We start from the raw sequence: 16,443 nt of genomic DNA, 5'->3' as shown, positions 1-16,443 counted from the left end.
AGGCAGCGGGAGTGGGGGAGGGCGGCCCCCCGGCCCCGCCCCGCCGCGGGACCCCTCCTGGCGCCGCGCGGCCGCGGTTTCCAGGCAACGCGGAACGCGGACGCCCGGCTGCTGGCAGCGCGCAGACTCGGCCGGACATCGGCGGGCGCGAGCCCTCACTGGGGTGGCATGGAGGACGACGAAGAGGAGGAGCTCAGCGCCGCCACGCTGCGGGGCAAGCCCCGGCCGCCGCCCCTCTCAGCGCTGTCCGCCTTCAGCTACATCCCGCCGCGGCGCCTGGACCCCAAGGAGCACAGCTACTATTACCGCCAGGCCAAGGTGAGCCGCACCGGGGAGGGGCTGCGCGGCGGGGCGCGGCCGGGCGGGCGGGAGGGGCAGCCGAGCGGGGCGGGGGCTAGAGGACGGGGGGATAGGGGCGGGGCTTCACTGCCAGGGAGGGGCGGGGCGAGGAGGTAGAGGGGATGGGGGAGGGGCTGCAGAGAGGGGAGGGGCTGGAGGAGCGGGATGGGGGCGGGGCTTCACTAACAGGGAGGGGCCGGAGGGGATGGGGGCGGGGCTGCAGAGCCGGGGAGGGGGCGGGAGGAGGGGCGGGATGGGGCCGAGGCCGTCCTGCGGCGTAGTGGGGCTGGGGTGGAGCTGTACTGCGGGAGACCGGACTGGGGCCTCACTGCTAGGGACCGAGGCTGTGGAGAAGGCCACGGGAGGGGGGATGGGGCGGGGCTGCAGGCCGGTGCTACGCTTCGGGGCAGTCCGAAGGTCTGGGCTGCAACTCTGGCGTGGGACTCTAGGGCAGGGCTGCAGGGGGGTGAGGGGTGGAGGGTGGGGGCCTGTGCAGGTGTGCGCAGCTTGTGAGGGCGCAGGGGCGGGGCGTGAGGAGACATCAGAGTCACGGGGGAAAGAAGGTGGGAGAGCCGTCTTCCTCCGGGGCACCTTGACCCCAAAGAGTACAGTTACCAGGACCGCAAGAGTAAGGTGGACCTCCCCCTCACCTAGAGAATGAGCGGGGGCTGAGCCGTGTGTGTGTGTGTCTGTGTGTGTGTGTGTGTGTGTGTGTGTGTGTGTGTGTGTTGGGGTGGGGGGCATGCTCGCTGGAATGAGGCGCTGGGTAAGTTAAGGCATACAGGGTAGGGTGGGGTGTGAGAATGCTCAGCCTGGTGTCCTGAGCTATTTGGGGGGTGGGTTAGGTCAACTGTTCTTAGGGGAAGGGTTTGGGAGCCTCTGGGCTTCCAGAACTACTACCAGGGGCAGCAAGGTGACCCCTCTGCCCTGGATCTGGGAGAGGGTCTCGGGAGTGCCAGGGCTGTGCAGTGGACTGAGGCAGGACTCCCTGTGGGGTCAGCCTGACAGCCCTCAGTGCAGCGACCGTGCCCAGAAAGTCACGGGTACGGACACCCCTGGAGAGCCCCCTGCAAACCGAAGATGACCACGAGGCAGATCTGGACAGTCGCTCGTGGGGAGCACAGGGCAGGAAGCCCTCATTAGATTCTCACCTGGCTGCAGCAGGCACGTGGGCGTCATGGGGAAAGCCTGCTAGTCTATATAGGCCATTTTGAAACAGAAGCTGGAAAGGAACCCAAAGGAAGAGAATCAAATTCAGAACTTGTCAGGAGTCCTCTACTCCTTTCATCAAGCCATTTTCCCTAAATGTCTCCAGTGTGTCTTGGGGTTCAGGGTGCAGGGGAATCATTATTCAAAGATGCTCAGCCTGCAGAGACAGTGAGTGGCTCAGGGAGGGTGTAGGTGAGCCAAGTGCCTGGGAGGACAGAGGTCTTTCCCTCATGATGTGTGAGGTATTCCCACAGAATCCATCCTTCCTTTCCTTTCCTCCTCCCCACCCACAAGCCCTAGAGCCCAGGCGAATCCCCATTCAGATCAGGTCAGCGCACACTGGAGGACTTGCCATGCAGGAAATGTAAGAGAACATCATGGAGCTTAGTCTTACAAACACAAGCCGTGCTTTCTAGTTTAAACAACTGTTACAGGTTGAATTGTGTCCCCCTAAAATTCTCATGTTAGAGTCCTCATCCCAAGCACCTCAGAATGTGACCTTATTTGGAGATGGGGTCTTTATGGAGGTAATCCAACTAAAGTGAGGTCATGGAGGGTCCCTCATCCAGTATGACCAGTGTCCTTATGAAAAGGGGAAATTTGGACCCAGAGACAGACACGCACAGATTGAAGATGGTGGGAACGGACGGGGAGATGGCCTTCTACAAGCCAAAGAGAGAGGCTGGGAACAGCTCTCCCCTCGCCCCTCAGGAGGAACGAACCCTGTGGACACCCTGATCTCAGACTTCCAGCCATCAGAATGGTGAGATGGTACATTTCTCTTGTTTAAACCCCCCAGTCTGGGTGCTTTGTTTTAGCAGCCCGAGCAAGCTAACACATAACCCTTGGCCAGGAGGATCTCATATCTGTTAGCACCTCTCTGTTTGGCTTTGAGCAATACGGAAGGACGGGAGGACGGGAGGACGGAAGGAAGAAAGGGGACATCTGCAGCACTGCTGTCTTTGCAGCCCTGGTGCCTATGCTCCTAAGCACGAATATCCACCAGGTATTAACACTGGGGAGATTCTGAGCAATGGTCCCCAACCTCATTGCCACGATGGACCTCATATTTTTTTTCTCCCATGAGCAATATGTTTTGAAAGAACTTTTATCTGTAAATAATTTCATGTATTAAATGAATTTTACAATTTAAGCATGCAAAACCTGTATCATTGCCAATTTATGATTCATGCAGAGCATTCCTGCACAGCATGAGAGAACCAGCCGAAAGGCCAGGAATCTCCGTGCTTAAAGTTGGTCCATGCTGTTTTATTGAGAGAACATAAATTTCGTCTGGCTTCCTGACAAAATGAAAAAAAATTTACAAATACATCATTTTATGTGTGCCTTTGAGGAGTCCTATTAAGTACCACTTTGAGACTATGGAGAAATAAAAGACTAAAACAGATGGGGGTCAAGATACATATTTATCAGAGATAAAAGCCAGGTTGCAGGTTCCTGCTAAGAATTCTGGGTAAAAATTGATTGCGGACACTGTAGCTCTGAATCGGGTAGATATAACCCACCCGGCCACTGCAGCTGTGGGCCCCAGCAAAAGCAGAGCTGAACCCCCACCCCCTGTGGGCGGGGTACTGCCAACAGGAAAAGAGCAGAATTGGACATGGCAGGTCCAGTTTATTCTTCCTAAATGCACCAATCTGATATGTGGCTCTACCTTTCTGGGGACAAGACGCAGAGAGATGCCTGAGGTATGAGGTGCCCACGGCTCTGTACTTAGAAGGAAATCAGGCGTAGGCAAGAAGTATGCCCCTCTAATTCAGGGGTCTGCACACAAAGGCCCTTGGGCCAAATTTGGCCCACTACCTGTTTTAATAAAGTTTTATTAGAACACGGTCCCATGCTCATTCATTTAGTATTATCTGTGGCTACCACCAGAGTTGAGTAGTTGCAACAGGAAACCATGTGACCTGAAAGCCTAAAACAGTGACTATCTGTCTCTTTCCACAAAACGTCCGCCAACCCCTGCTCTGAGAGATTACTGTCCCTGGAAAGTAGGAATGGGCCTTCGAATGAATGAATGCAAAACAGACTTTATGAAAAAAAAAATTCGGTACAGTTTTGATAACTGGGGTCACAAGCAAATTCAAATCCTGAAGTCTTTAGTGTCACACAGAAGAAAATGATGTAGTGGAAATATTAACACCTGAATAAAAGAGCCTTAAAGGCTGCAAGAAAAACAAAAGGCATTTCAAAGTACATTTACAGGATAGCCACCAATGGTAATAACATGCTCCTGGGGATTATATGAACTAGTACTTAATCGGCTGGGGGGCTGCAGAAGCTGATTCTCTGCCGTGAGATCAGTTGGACTGAAGAGGATGAGCTTTGTATCACAAATTTGCTAGAGGACTCAGCTGCCTCTCAGTTAACTGTGAACCCAGGCTGTACCCAAAGCTGAGAAGAAATTGGCAGAATTAGCTCTTAAGTCAATTACTGTGGGACACACTCAGTGATCAGTTAGTAGCACAGGCCGAGGAGTCTTGGGTAAAAATACTGGCTCCGTTACCAGCTGAGCAGACTGCCCAAGTCACAGACCCTCCGTGTCACTTTCTAGGAAACAGTCCCAGCTTCATGGAGCGATTATGGGAATTAATTTAAATCATGGGTATAGAGTCATACATAGGAAACCCCATGTAAGTAGGGCTGTGATTATTACCGTTTGCTTTTGTTAGTGGTCATTCGAGTTTCCTTTCACTGAAGGTTAGTTTCCGGCCGGTGTCTTAGATCCCTCACCCTTGTTTGCTGTCAGAGATTTACAGGTGAGGCAGGTAATCTGACTGTCATTCTGGTGGCTTCTAATCTAAGGCATCTCCCCTGGAAGAGCCCAGAGTTCAGGCTCTCAATGCAGCACACTTACTTTAAGGCCCAGTAATGCCTTGGATCCTGAGACAAATTTGTCATCTAAAGCTGCCAGCTAAAATGTGATCAACTCCCATACTGCCCCCGAGGGAGCTCTGGCAGCGGGGGCTTTTCCTATAAAATTGTTCCGATGGCAGCAAGGCAGATTCAGTTCAGTGATGTTTTTAAATTACTTTTTTTCCTTCTTCTGCCTTACGCAACATTTCTGCCACTGAAATGGAAAAGCTAAGTCAAAGGACAATGCCCTTTTATGAAAGATTTTATTAAATTTCTCAACGTTTAAGAGCTACATTAAAAAAAAAAAATTCTTAGGTGGTTTTAGAATATGCTTTCCCTCATGGTAAGCCGGATTGTGGATAGCTGTGTCTCGGGTGAAACTTGGCTCAGAAAGCCTCACCCTAGCTTTAGTGAGATTAGCCCACTTTCCTTCTTGGTGTATGGTGGAGGCAGGGAGGCGAGGGGCTGTTTCTTGACCCTCCTGATCAGGGAGTTGCCCTTCACCGAATGCAGCCATGCACTTTGTAGATAAAACGATGCATGTGGACTGTCCAGAGATGCCCGCATCCAGTGTATAGGAGGTGTTCAGTACGAGCCCGCCACCCCCCAACCCCTCCGAGATGGAGCCTCTTCATCCTTAGGCACGGAGCAATCTGCCACGCAACCTCAGCCGCTCCTAAGGGCTCTGGAGGAGCAGTAAGCTCCAGTTCTGGTGCTCCTTTACCTCTTAAAATCTAGGCAGACCCTTGCACCCACATGCTTGCAGTAAAAATGAGTGCCCGCTGAATGAAATTATGAGCACCCCCCACAGACGTTTCCTTCCCCCTCCCTGCCCGTTTTTCCTCCTGGGCATGTTTTAGTATCAACTGACTAAACATTTTACTTAGTTATCTTGCTGCTTGTTTCTTCCACTGAAGTCTGAGCTCGTGAGGACAGGGATTATTGTCGTCATGGTTCTGTCCCAAGCAATCTCAACGGTGCCCGTCTCATTGTGGGCGCTTCATAAATACCGGCTGCAGTGAATGAAGGAGGTGTGCAGGAATGGGATGCGAAGTTTATTTAAACCAGGATAAGTCACTGACAAGATTAGCCTCTTAGACTAGACAGAGGTTCCCTTTGGCATTATCTGCTGCCTGGGTTTTCCTTGGCCTTGCTCTGCTCCTCAGGGACCAACACTGGGGGTGGACGGTGTTGCTTCTTCTGAAGGCGGCTAGCTGCATCTTCCCTGTCCAGTGACAGAAAACTGGAGGTCTGTGGGGGCAAGGGGTGGGGCTGAATGTCTTCCTCCAGGGCAGGTGGAGCTCAGCAAGCGGAAGGGTACCCCGAGGGAGGGAGGAAGGGTGAGGGGAGAGGCCGTGCACGCGTCCTTCTAGCCGAAGTCCTCCGTATGGGCCGAAGCAGCTGAGCGGTGGGTCGTCCGCTGTGCGCACATGAACGCGGCGCTGTCTGACTGTGGTTAAAAGAACACGTTTACACGCAGATCACACAGCTGCGCATTTGTATTTGCAGCCTGCCCTTTTCATGTAACACCGTATCTTAGACGTTTTTTTCAAAGTCATCCCCTTTTGAGGGGCACAGTGACACAGGAAAAGGAACAGCATTATCCCCAATATATGTGGCCAGGTTTCAGGACCGGTGGCTCAGCCTTCCTTCAGTGATGTGAGTAGCTGGGGGGCGGGGGCGTGAGGGCGCGGGTGTCAGCAGAAGCCGGAACAAGTACCAGGTCTCCTCTTGGCGACAGATTGCGCAGACCCCTCACTCAGAGACACCTCCAGTAGGAGTTACACGTGGGATCAAAGGTGGCTGTTTGTTCACTTCAACTCGGGTAAGGCGGCAGGTCCTAGGGCTCTGGTTTTGGGCAGCAACAGAGCCCTTAAAAGTAGTGAAAAAAACGCATTAACAAGGCTGCTTAGGATAGGATTCTTACTAAACTGGTAAAATTTTCAGATTATTGGAAAAGTTACAACCATTTCCCAAACTTGTGCCCTTAGATCTAGAAACAGAATCTTTGCCACAGAGGAACCAAAGAGAAGAGCTCTTCTTGTCCTTTTAAGAGCTAACATTATATCCTTGACAAGCTACAGTCCTTCTGAGAATGGAATTTTTAATGATGTTAGAATTAATGAAAATGTCCTCATTAAGTTTCACATACCGCTGGACCCCCCTGGGGAGAAGCACTAGACTTACCAGAAGTAAAAATGAGGCCCCTATGAATCAAAGGAAAGTCTTTTGGATCACCTTGAGAATTGTCATTTTTTTAAAAGTAGGTCACACACGGGTAGGCAAACAGTGCCTGAAACCCTCCGGATGAGAGGTAACAGTACTAGGCCCACTAAGAGAGGAAATGAACGCAGCCTGATCACAGCCTGATTACCGTTTCGGTCCAGGCGGGCTGGGATGTGCTCTGGAAGCAAACGGACCCTGAACCCTGAGAGTCTGAACCGGCGGCGTGTCAGACCCTGCTCATACATTTTAGCATTTTGTTTGAACTCTGCATTCGTTTGGAAGCCTGAAATCAGGCCCGGTGAGAGTATTTCTACTGTGGAAATTAGCAAATGTTACGAGTCAGGTCTTTTTTGTCCAGAGAGCTGCTTGTTAACATAAGCACACCACTGGCCTTGTGCATATAAACGTTAACATAATGGAAGAGTGTTTCTTTCTTCATGTGTGTTTCTCCTGCCCAGTAACTTGGGAAACCAGGCTCCCTTTTAGTGGTTCCCAGACGTGCGGATCTTTGGGAGCTTGCAGTCCTGCACTGGACCCTCTGAACTTGCTGGTCAAAGAGCCAGGGGAGAGCATGGAGGGCACATGAGAGCTCTTATGGACCACCACCTAGAAGATGATGCTCGCTGGTTTCCCCCACAGTTCTTTGCCAGAGCTTGTCACCTGGCCCTAGCGTAATTGTGATGGCACCTGGTGATTGTGGTCTTCTGTTTATTCTGGAAGAGAAAGTGTGTTCAGTGAGCACATAACATTACCCCTGCCCGAGTACCACGGTAAAAATGTATTAATTTCCTTTTTCTTATTACCTCGTTTGAAAGGACAATAACAGTGCATTTGTATTTAAACGATCTTAAAGAGAGGAGGAAAGAAAGGACTCAGGTCCCAGTTTGCTGGAGATCTTACTCCTGTTATTGGTGTGAGAGTGTGTGTAACCCCTCTGGGGGGCACTGGGCACAGAAGTGCGGGACCGCAGATGCGCCCTTGTAGGCTGGAGGCGGTAGAAGCCAGGACTTCCTCAGGTACCTGCTTGCTTTAGGCATGAGAAACAGGGTTATGCTGCAGTCACCAACAGCCTCCAAAGTCTCAATGCCCCAAATAAGGCTTATTTCTCACGTTAAAAGTCCAACGGGGATCCGAGGGATGGCTCTGCCCACGAGAGTCACTCACCAACCGCCGAGGAAGCTGCTAACACTCACAGGAAGCTTCAGGGGTCCCCACAGGCTTCTACCTGGTGTCCCATGTCACCCCCACTCATAGTTCATTGCTGAGAACTGGCCACTTGGCTTCAGTCGCCCAAAGGAGCAGAGGAGATTAACCCTCTGTGGAGTCAGGAGTAGAGCAGAACTGAATATTGGTGATGTCGACCAACCCGGTTGTCTGGGTTGAATGGTCTACTGACTCAGTTTACTTGGAGCAGAATGCGTTAGCTCCATTCTTACTTTCCATTGTTCAAAAGATGGCTATTGCTCGCTGCCAAGTGTGTGTGTTGGAGCTGCCATAATAAGGTACCACAGACCAGGGGCTTAAGCAACAGAAACTTACTGTCTCCTCGTTCCGGAGGCCAAATCAAGGTGTTGGCAGGGTTGGTTCCTTTGGAGGCTGTGAGGGAGAGTCTGCTCCAGGCCGCTCCCCTTCGGCTGTGGATGGCCCTGTTCTCTCTGTGTCTCCTCACATCATCTCCCTCTGCGTGTCTATGTCGGTTTCTGAACCTTTTTAAATAAGGACACCAGTGCTCTTGCATGAGGGGCCCAACCCTACCCCGGTATGACCTCACCTTAACTAATTACATCCTCAGCGCCCTTATTTCTAAATCACCTTCTGAGATCCTGGGGGTTAGGACTTCCAACGTATGAATTTTTTGGTGGATGCAATTCAACCCGTAACATGCAGGGAGGGGGCTTCCCTGGGGCTCCAGCCATACGGATGCGGGGCGGCCCCTCCCGTGCTGACTGCAGCCACATGGACTTCCTGCCCGAGTCGGGCAGGTGCGGGTTCTTCCTCTCTGGTGCCACTGTACTTTGTGCATACCTCTGCTGCTCCGTGGGCACTACCTTGAATTGTTTAATTAATGAGTTTATTTCCATTCTCAGCCTGCGGTCTCCTGTAAGATGGGGACTCCCCTATTTTTGTCCTGGAGCCGAGCTGGGTGCCTTGTCCGATGGTTAGAGCAATGTACTTTGGAGGTTGAAACGTGAAGGTCTCCACTCTTACGGCATCGGCCCAGGGCCACAGAGGGGTTATTTGTGGAGGTAGGAGTACGGGTCACCTTGGGGGAACTGAAGGCAAGTGATCAGACAGCACACCCAGAACGAGACCATGCTACATTTTAACAATACTCAAAATGCAAAGGGACAAGGGGAGATCACCAGAGAGAAAATAAATGGGCTCATTTTGCTTTGTTTTTTAAAAGCAGTGATACGCGTGAGAGAGGAAATCTCTTGAGAGATTTTAATGGCAAAACACCAGTGAACCCAGAAGCTCTGTTTTGTGATAGCATCTAAATCCAGATTGGTTTTTATTAACGCGATTTTGCTTCAAACCATGAAGGGATCAAAGACAAAAAGAAAGAAGAAAGTTTAATAATTAACATCCAGGAAAAAACAGATTTTCGGCCTGATTAGGTGTTGGAAATGGACAGTCACATTGCTAAGTGAGGCTGCCGGCCTGATGAGGGACTTTCCCCCCCTTATTTCTCAGTGACAGAAAAATTCATTTGTACTCTGGAAAGTGGTAGATACGCAACGTCCCTGCACAGCAGAGAAACCCTGTTCACACCCTGTGGGTGCAGTGAGATCCCTCGTAAAGACTGCTCTAGCAGATGGCAAGATGGGCAGGCGCTCCGGAACTAACCTGCTTCTCAGGTGCTGCTGCGGCTCGTCTTTTTCTTTTTCAAAGATTCTATTGATTGATTTATTGATTGATTGATTGATTGATTGGGGAGCAGGTCTTTCTGTTGCAGACTCCCAGAAACACACTCACTTCACAGGGTCAGCCAGGCCAGAGGGATTCTGGCGACAATGGGACATCTAGATTGTGACCACGAGCCCAGCTTAAATCCCTGTAAGGGGATGGTGTGGGGGTGACGGGGTATTTAGCTGCTGTCCTGGTCGGCCTGCTGGGCTCAGCCAGGCCGGGCCAGGAGCTCTGCTCTGAACCCCAAAAGGAAGGGTCTGCATTGTGGTGCCTCGCCTTGCAGAGGCCGGCATTCCCACCTTTGGGGAATTTACGTCCCACCATCCCGGCAGAGTGCGTGGTGTGCTTGAGCCTCTCTGTGTCACTGCGGGGCCCTCTGGCCTGGTGGCTTCCCAAGAAAGGCTAGCTGCAAGGTGTGCTGAACCTCTCCAGGCTAGAAGCAAGCCCCCAGCCAATGCCCCCAGTTTCTGGGGACATCCTACCTCCTACACACTGTATGTTCAAGATACTGAGATTTCTCCATCCTTCCTACAGGCTTTAAAAAAAGTCTTAATTTTATTTGATTATCAAATGTCTGATTTTTATATAACCAAAGTGATTGATATTTTCTTTGTGACATTTTCCCCAATACTTTTATGCGTAGGAGGTCCCTTATGGATTTTCTTTTCAGTTGTTTTTCTAAGCCATCCAGAATTGACTTCTGATGATAAATGTGCCGTGAAGATCCAAGTTTATTGTTTTTCCCAAATAGCTAGCCGATTTTTACAGTACCCAAAGTGGAATAAGGTATCTCCGCCCCACTGATTTGGGCTTTCTGTTTTTTAACCCGGGTGTATGAGCATACTGTAGGTGGTCTTCAGGACAGGTGAAGGCCAGGGCCAGCCAACCCAGTGCATGAACAGACCCAGAAGTCCAGTAGGTGACAGAGGACAGTGCCAACAAGAAGCTCCTGCAAGCTTCAGGGCACATTATATGGCCATCGGGGCACAGACTCCAAAGCCACGGCTCCTGCCTAAGTCACTTGGAATGACTCTGAACTTGGGCAAAGCAGGTGAATAAGTGCCACAGGCGTGTTGCCGTTGGAATTCTTGGGAACCTAAAATAATCCTAAAAGCTCGCCTTGTTTTCCTTACTAGGTAGTTAACTGCACCAGGGAGGTGGCCGTGTGTCTGAGCAATCTTCCCGACTCCCCCAGCAGGAGCGGCACCTCTGGCACAGGACAGGGGACCCGTGAGGGATTTGTCAAGGATGGGGTTGGAGCCACATCACACCCTGCCATTTCCATTGCTGCCAGCCGCGCTGAGCCCCGCAGTCGGCGAGAATGGGCGGTCCACTTTTCCCAGCAGACCAAACCCATGCCGTGCATCCTGTTCACTGTTTAGCTTCTACCTCTGCGTCCTGCAGTTGGAGGAAATTGTTCTAGCATTGCTACCCGGGAAAACAAGCAAGCGAGCAGGCACAGGCAGACGCCCTGTGACCCCAAATACCGGCGAGACGGCGAGTCTCAGTTTACTGCTGGAGGATCCAGGGCAGTGGGCCCTCGGCTGGAGGAACATAAAGGACAGGCCTGACTTACACGTGAAGATTAAAGATGAGCTAACACATGGATTTCTTTTCCTTTTATTAGGTACCAGATAAAGCAAATTAATTTTTATATCAAGAGAAATTTGGGATGAAAAAAATGGAGATATTTCAGATGAAAGCTGTTTACGTGATAATTTTCTAATACATCAAAGCTTTGCGTGTGCACGTATTTTTATATCTGATGTATGTGCATATATTATAAATGTACATATATTATATATCAAATATATATATCCATGCATTATGAATGACATCTGTTAGAGCTACCACATCTGATTAAAGGAAATATTTCTGTCTCTTCGGAGAGGGATTTGTGCTAGGTGCCCACCTATTGGCAGCAACTTACAGATACTTCTGTTTGGTTATATTGTCTCAGTGTTCAGTTATGGTTAATTTTTTAAAGCAGTACAAGCTTATTGCAGAAAATCTGAGAAATACAAGACAGGTGGAAATGAAGGAGAATAACATGCATATTGAGTGGATTACTGTTATGTTAAGGTTTTGTCCTAGTGATACAGTCAGAGATCGGGAGGATCAAGTGCCTTGATCAAGGAGGGGTCTGTAGGAGGTGCAGAAAAAGAGCCACGGGGATGTCCCCACCTCGCTGGGCCTCTCGGGGACCTGCTCTGGTCGTCCAGGGTCTGCTCTGGGGTGATCTTCCCGAGCACATACTCAGTGCAGACGGGAGACCGCACATCTCCACTGTCCATCGGGGAGAAGCCTGGCTTCCAAGCTCCACGAGGATTTCCGTGGCCCAGCCGTCCAGTGAGCCCATGCCTGGCTTTCTCTTTTTATTCCCAGACAGGAGTCATTTCCCTGTACGACTGTGTTTTTAACAAGAGCCCAGGCTACGACCAGAAACTGCACCGAGACGACAGAGAACATGCAAAAAGCCTGGGACTTCATGTGAACGAGGAGGTAACGTGAAGACCGACTGCTGACCAAGTGCGAACAGATTAGCTGTGTGTGCGCATCTCTGTTTACCAGCGTGCTGTGCTGACTCCCGCGGGCGGTCCTCCTCTTCCTCGCCGCCCCCGGGGCTGGACTCAGCCGCTTCCAGTTCCCTCTCTTCTCCTTCTGTGTATTTGTTTCTGTGATGACTCTGTGATTTAGTTAACAGCTTAATGAAGGCAAAACTAAGAAGTTCTTTTCAACAGATAAAGCAGGTTTTTGCTTAACTTCTGAGTCCTGGCTGTCCTAGTTCTCCCATGGACCCTGGGAGAATAACAAGAACATGCTCTCTAGTTTAGGTCCCGGCCTCCAGCCTCCAGGTACGGGCAGCTCCTCATTTGGGTGTGTGCGGCTTTCTGAAAGGGAGGGCTCGGACTGAGGTTGGCCGCACAGCTGTGTGAGGCCCCAGGGAGGGGAGGTGTGCGCCACGGCAGGTGTCGGGTGCCAGGAGGCTGGGTGTCTCCTTAGCGGTGAGACCCTCCTGGTGCCTTCCTGCACTCGGGACACGGTCTCCACGGAGTCTGATCTGAGGACAGCATGGTTATTAAGAGCCAGGTGCTGAGTAAATATCATCATCTTTTCCACAAGGCACAGAGATCGGAACGTAAGAGCCTCTGCTGGGATTTCTTTCTCGGTCAGCGGGGTTTTGCCTGTGGCTGCTATTGTTAAGAATGCTGGGGGCGCCTGGGGGGCTCAGTCATTAAGCGTCTGCCTTCGGCTCAGGTCATGATCGGGGGGTCCTGGGATCGAGCCCCACATCGGGCTCCCTGCTCAGCGGGAAGCCTGCTTCTCCCTCTCCCACTCCCCCTGCTTGTGTTCCCTCTCTCGCTGTCTCTCTCTCTCTCAAATAAATAAGTAAAATATAAAAGAAAAAAAAATGGTGCCATGACACTTCAGGGAAACTTTATTTCGATGGGAAGTTAAGTGGTGAGCTATGAGGTATAACTACTTAAGTCACAGACATTAGGTGTCTTCCTATTGCTTTTGTTTATGTGAATTCATTCCAAGTTGGCAGTGACTTGGCTAGTGCTTTCCTGTCATGAGAACACCTGTATCGCGCCCCAGATCCTGAGTGCCTCCCATGTGCACTGAGCATAGAGGGGGTGAGAAAAAAGTCCCTGTCCTCTTAGAGCTGACGTTCCTACGAGGAAATAGAAAAATAAACGTCCTATACATAGGGAACTGAATTCCAGGTCATGGTAAGTGGTGTGCAGAGAAATAAAGCCTTTTAAGGGGCACAGGGAAAGTGAGAGGAGACTGGGGAGCTGGGGAGGGAAGGGGGTCGGGAGATGAGGGGGGCTGGGAAGGTGGGGGGTGTGGGGAGATGGGGGCATCGAGATGAGGGGGCCTGAGGAGATGGGGGGTCAGGGAAGATGGGGGTGCCGGCAGATGGGGGGCAGGGAGATTACAAGGTGGGGGGTGGGAGGGTGAGGCAGGCAGGAGGACAGCGGGAGGGAAGGGAGGGGAGAGGAACACCATCTGAAGTGAGAGGGGGGTGAGAGGGCGCCTGGTGCCGGTGCAAGCTCTTTGCCCTTCCTCTGAATGACGTGAAGGACTTGGGGGCCATGAGGGGCTCGGAGCACGAGGGACAGGGTCTGACATAGTTTAGGCGGCCCCCCTGGCATTAAGAAGCACGTTAGGAGTGGGTTGTAGGTGTGCGGGTGCGGCAGGCAGAGCGGGCTTCCAGGACACAAGGTAGGTCATGTGAGCTGGGAGGTGTGCACTGACCCCGTGTTCTGGTGACCCCGGACAGGAGCGCCAGCGGCCCGTGGGGGTGCTGATGTCCTCGGTCTACGGGAGGCGCATACACCAGCCCGTGGAGCCCCTGCACCGGGACCACGGCCGAGCCAACCACGTGAAGGCTGACTTCTACAGGAAGAACGGCATCCCTGGCATCAAGACGCCCGGCTTCGGGCACGTTTCTCCAGCCTGATGCCCCGCTGTGGCCCGGACCGCGGGGTGGCACAGTCGGGCAGCGCCGGGGCCTTGTTGCACCCCCCCTTCACTGGGGTCGGGGAGCTGGCCTGAGCCGCTTGCGCCTGGACAGTGGGGGGACGGGCCCGGGAGCCCCTTTTCCTCACGTGGCCGTGGTGAAGACCCTGGCCAAAGGCCTTTACCACCTGTGATGAACGTCTCGTGGGATCCTGTCAGCTGAAATGATGCCAGAGACTGATCCACTGTGAGCACCTGAATAAAGGGAAAAGTGTTCCCACTTGACCGTGGTCTGGTGACTCTCTTCACTGTTTCTCCGGTTTGCCAGGCTCCGGGGGGCGCTCCCGGGAGGGGCGTGCACACCCTTTCTCACCAGCTATGGAAACCAGGGCTGCCTGAGTCTGCCTTCCTCCAGGAGGAGATATAATGGTATCTCCTTTTGGAATAATTGAGCTCTAGATCCTACAACATCCACCCCCCCCCCCCCCGGAGGACTGAGCTGTAAATAACACAAGTTTGCACAGTTGAGGACAAAAGCCTGGTAGGGATGGGTGGTTTCTGTGGCCAGTAATGCCGCTGTCCCTCCTCGCCTCAGGTCCTGGGAAGAGATTGGGCTTTGGTGTAAAATTCTGGCTCCTGCCTTTCCCAGCGGCATGGGCACAGAGCCCATCATTTCACCGATCGGAGCCCACCTTTCCTCTTCAAGTGGGAGTTCCAAACCGTGAGGAGTGTGTGTGGGACTCAGTGGTCCAAATGCAGACACGAGAGCCCAGGACAGTTCGTGTGAATAGTTTTCATTTTGGAAAGACCTGCTTCTCACCCTAGTTGGAAATGTTTATTTTGCAAGTATTAAGATATCGGCTGTATTTTTAATGAATCGGTCTCTTGAAAGAAATCATCCCTCACCTATCACAATTACATTTCCCACAGCTTAGTGGTTAATGAGCAGGTGATCTAATTAATTTTATTGCTGATTTCCCCATGGCTGGTTTTATTGTTTTGATTCTCTAAGGACATATGACATTGACTTACTGACAATTTCAAGCCAAGTGACCCCTACGTGTTTCTTTATTCTTTTGAAAAAATTTTTTTGTTTTCACTTGTAGGTGCCTTTTATTATTTTTCCTCCCAAACACATAGCTGTAGCTTATTTGGGATGCCTTTGGGTACCTTAAGCTATATTTTATAATAATATAATAGAAAAATATATCAAGTTTGGATTTTGGAAATTTTTATCAATTACTTTCTTCAGTTTTGACTACCAAGCAGGACAAGGCATCTCTAAGAAATGCCTTCATCTGAAAGTGACTACAATAAGTCTGTGTCAAACTAAATTATTTTCAGCTACTTTAAGTCAGATCTTACTCCCTTAACCTTCTACTTTTAAAAAGCAGGGCCTGAATTGGACAAGGTTTTGAAAGGTCTCCTGTTTGTTAGGCATCAGGGGAAAATTAAATGTATTTCTGTTGGCATCTTGACTTCTACAGCTAAAAGCCAATAAGCGCCCAGTCACCTTATAAAAGAGAAACAGAATAAAAGAATTTGTTTTGATGTATCCAATCTCCATGGTTAGTCTATCTTTCTTGGAAGGCAGAGTGGTGGCTGTCCTTAAGAAAGCATAACGAACTGGGGACAAGGGGCAACGTGGAGGATTTGCGACAAGGCAGACATTTCTAAACAGATGTAGGAAATGCAGCAGGTTTAATGGGACTACACGCAAGGCATTTTCCTGAGAGAGGGCTTTCTGCAAGACTCGGAGGTTAAGGAGAACGTTGAGGAGAGATGCTTGCTCGCTACCAAGGTCACTGGGCTGCCCGGCCGTCTGCATGGTTTGCTCACAGGAATATATGTAGTTCCAGAGCTTATGAAGCCTTGACCAGGAGGCACGCTTTCAGATTTAGGGAGCAGGCTGTTTTGCATTCTAGGCTCGTCTTGGTCACTGATCGCTGGGAAGCTCTAAACAAGCCCCTGGTCCTCTCTGCACCCGTTTTCTCATTTGGAAAGCACAGCGGGGGCTCCGATTGTGGACCGGAGTCCCCTGGAGAACGTGTTCCCTAAAGACAGTGTGTGTGCTGGGCCCCACCGCCAGGACTTCTGACTTGGCGGGTCTGGGTTGGGGCCCGGAAATGTACAGGTCCCCAGGGGGTGCTGCTGCCGCTGCTTGGGGCCCATACTTTGAGCAATCCATGTGTGCGTAGACCTTTGCAAAGGTGGACTCTGATAATGACTTTGATTGCTTTATAAAGTGTCTTGTTTGGTAAGCCCGGCAATATAGTTTTGGGAAAAAACAAGTCTCCTTTTGAGTTCTTTTCACCAAAGTCAGCACATCCTTGGTGGGGGCAGACAGCCATGCTTAAGCACGCTTGGCAAGTCACTCAACTGTGAGTGTCCACTAAGGGGAGGTGACAAAGCAGC

The 16,443-nt window shown here is 51.1% G+C and overlaps 1 protein-coding gene across 1 annotated transcript; it reads left to right on the top strand.

Moving 5' to 3' along the window:
• The first annotated feature begins 56 nt into the window (after positions 1–56).
• Positions 57–14,313, top strand: CFAP90 (cilia and flagella associated protein 90). Its single transcript, XM_036104394.2, has 3 exons — positions 57–318; positions 11,947–12,063; positions 13,850–14,313. The coding sequence occupies exons 1-3, from the start codon at positions 169–171 to the stop codon at positions 14,027–14,029; spliced, it is 447 nt and encodes a 148-aa protein (XP_035960287.1). The 5' UTR covers positions 57–168; the 3' UTR covers positions 14,030–14,313.
• Positions 14,314–16,443: the final 2,130 nt, after the last annotated feature.

Source organism: Halichoerus grypus, chromosome 2 (assembly GCF_964656455.1).
Source record: "Halichoerus grypus chromosome 2, mHalGry1.hap1.1, whole genome shotgun sequence".
Classification (NCBI taxonomy): Eukaryota; Metazoa; Chordata; class Mammalia; order Carnivora; family Phocidae; genus Halichoerus; species Halichoerus grypus.
The sequence above is the reverse complement of the archived record's forward strand: the minus strand, read 5'-3'. Positions and strand labels throughout refer to the sequence as shown.

Excerpts from the sequence above, each read along its gene's own strand:
- CFAP90 (XM_036104394.2), top strand. The coding sequence starts at position 169 with ATGGAGGACGACGAAGAGGAGGAGCTCAGCGCCGCCACGCTGCGGGGC. Across the intron at positions 319-11,946 it reads ACTATTACCGCCAGGCCAAG|ACAGGAGTCATTTCCCTGTA; the intron begins GTGAGCCGCACC and ends TTTTATTCCCAG. Across the intron at positions 12,064-13,849 it reads GACTTCATGTGAACGAGGAG|GAGCGCCAGCGGCCCGTGGG; the intron begins GTAACGTGAAGA and ends GACCCCGGACAG.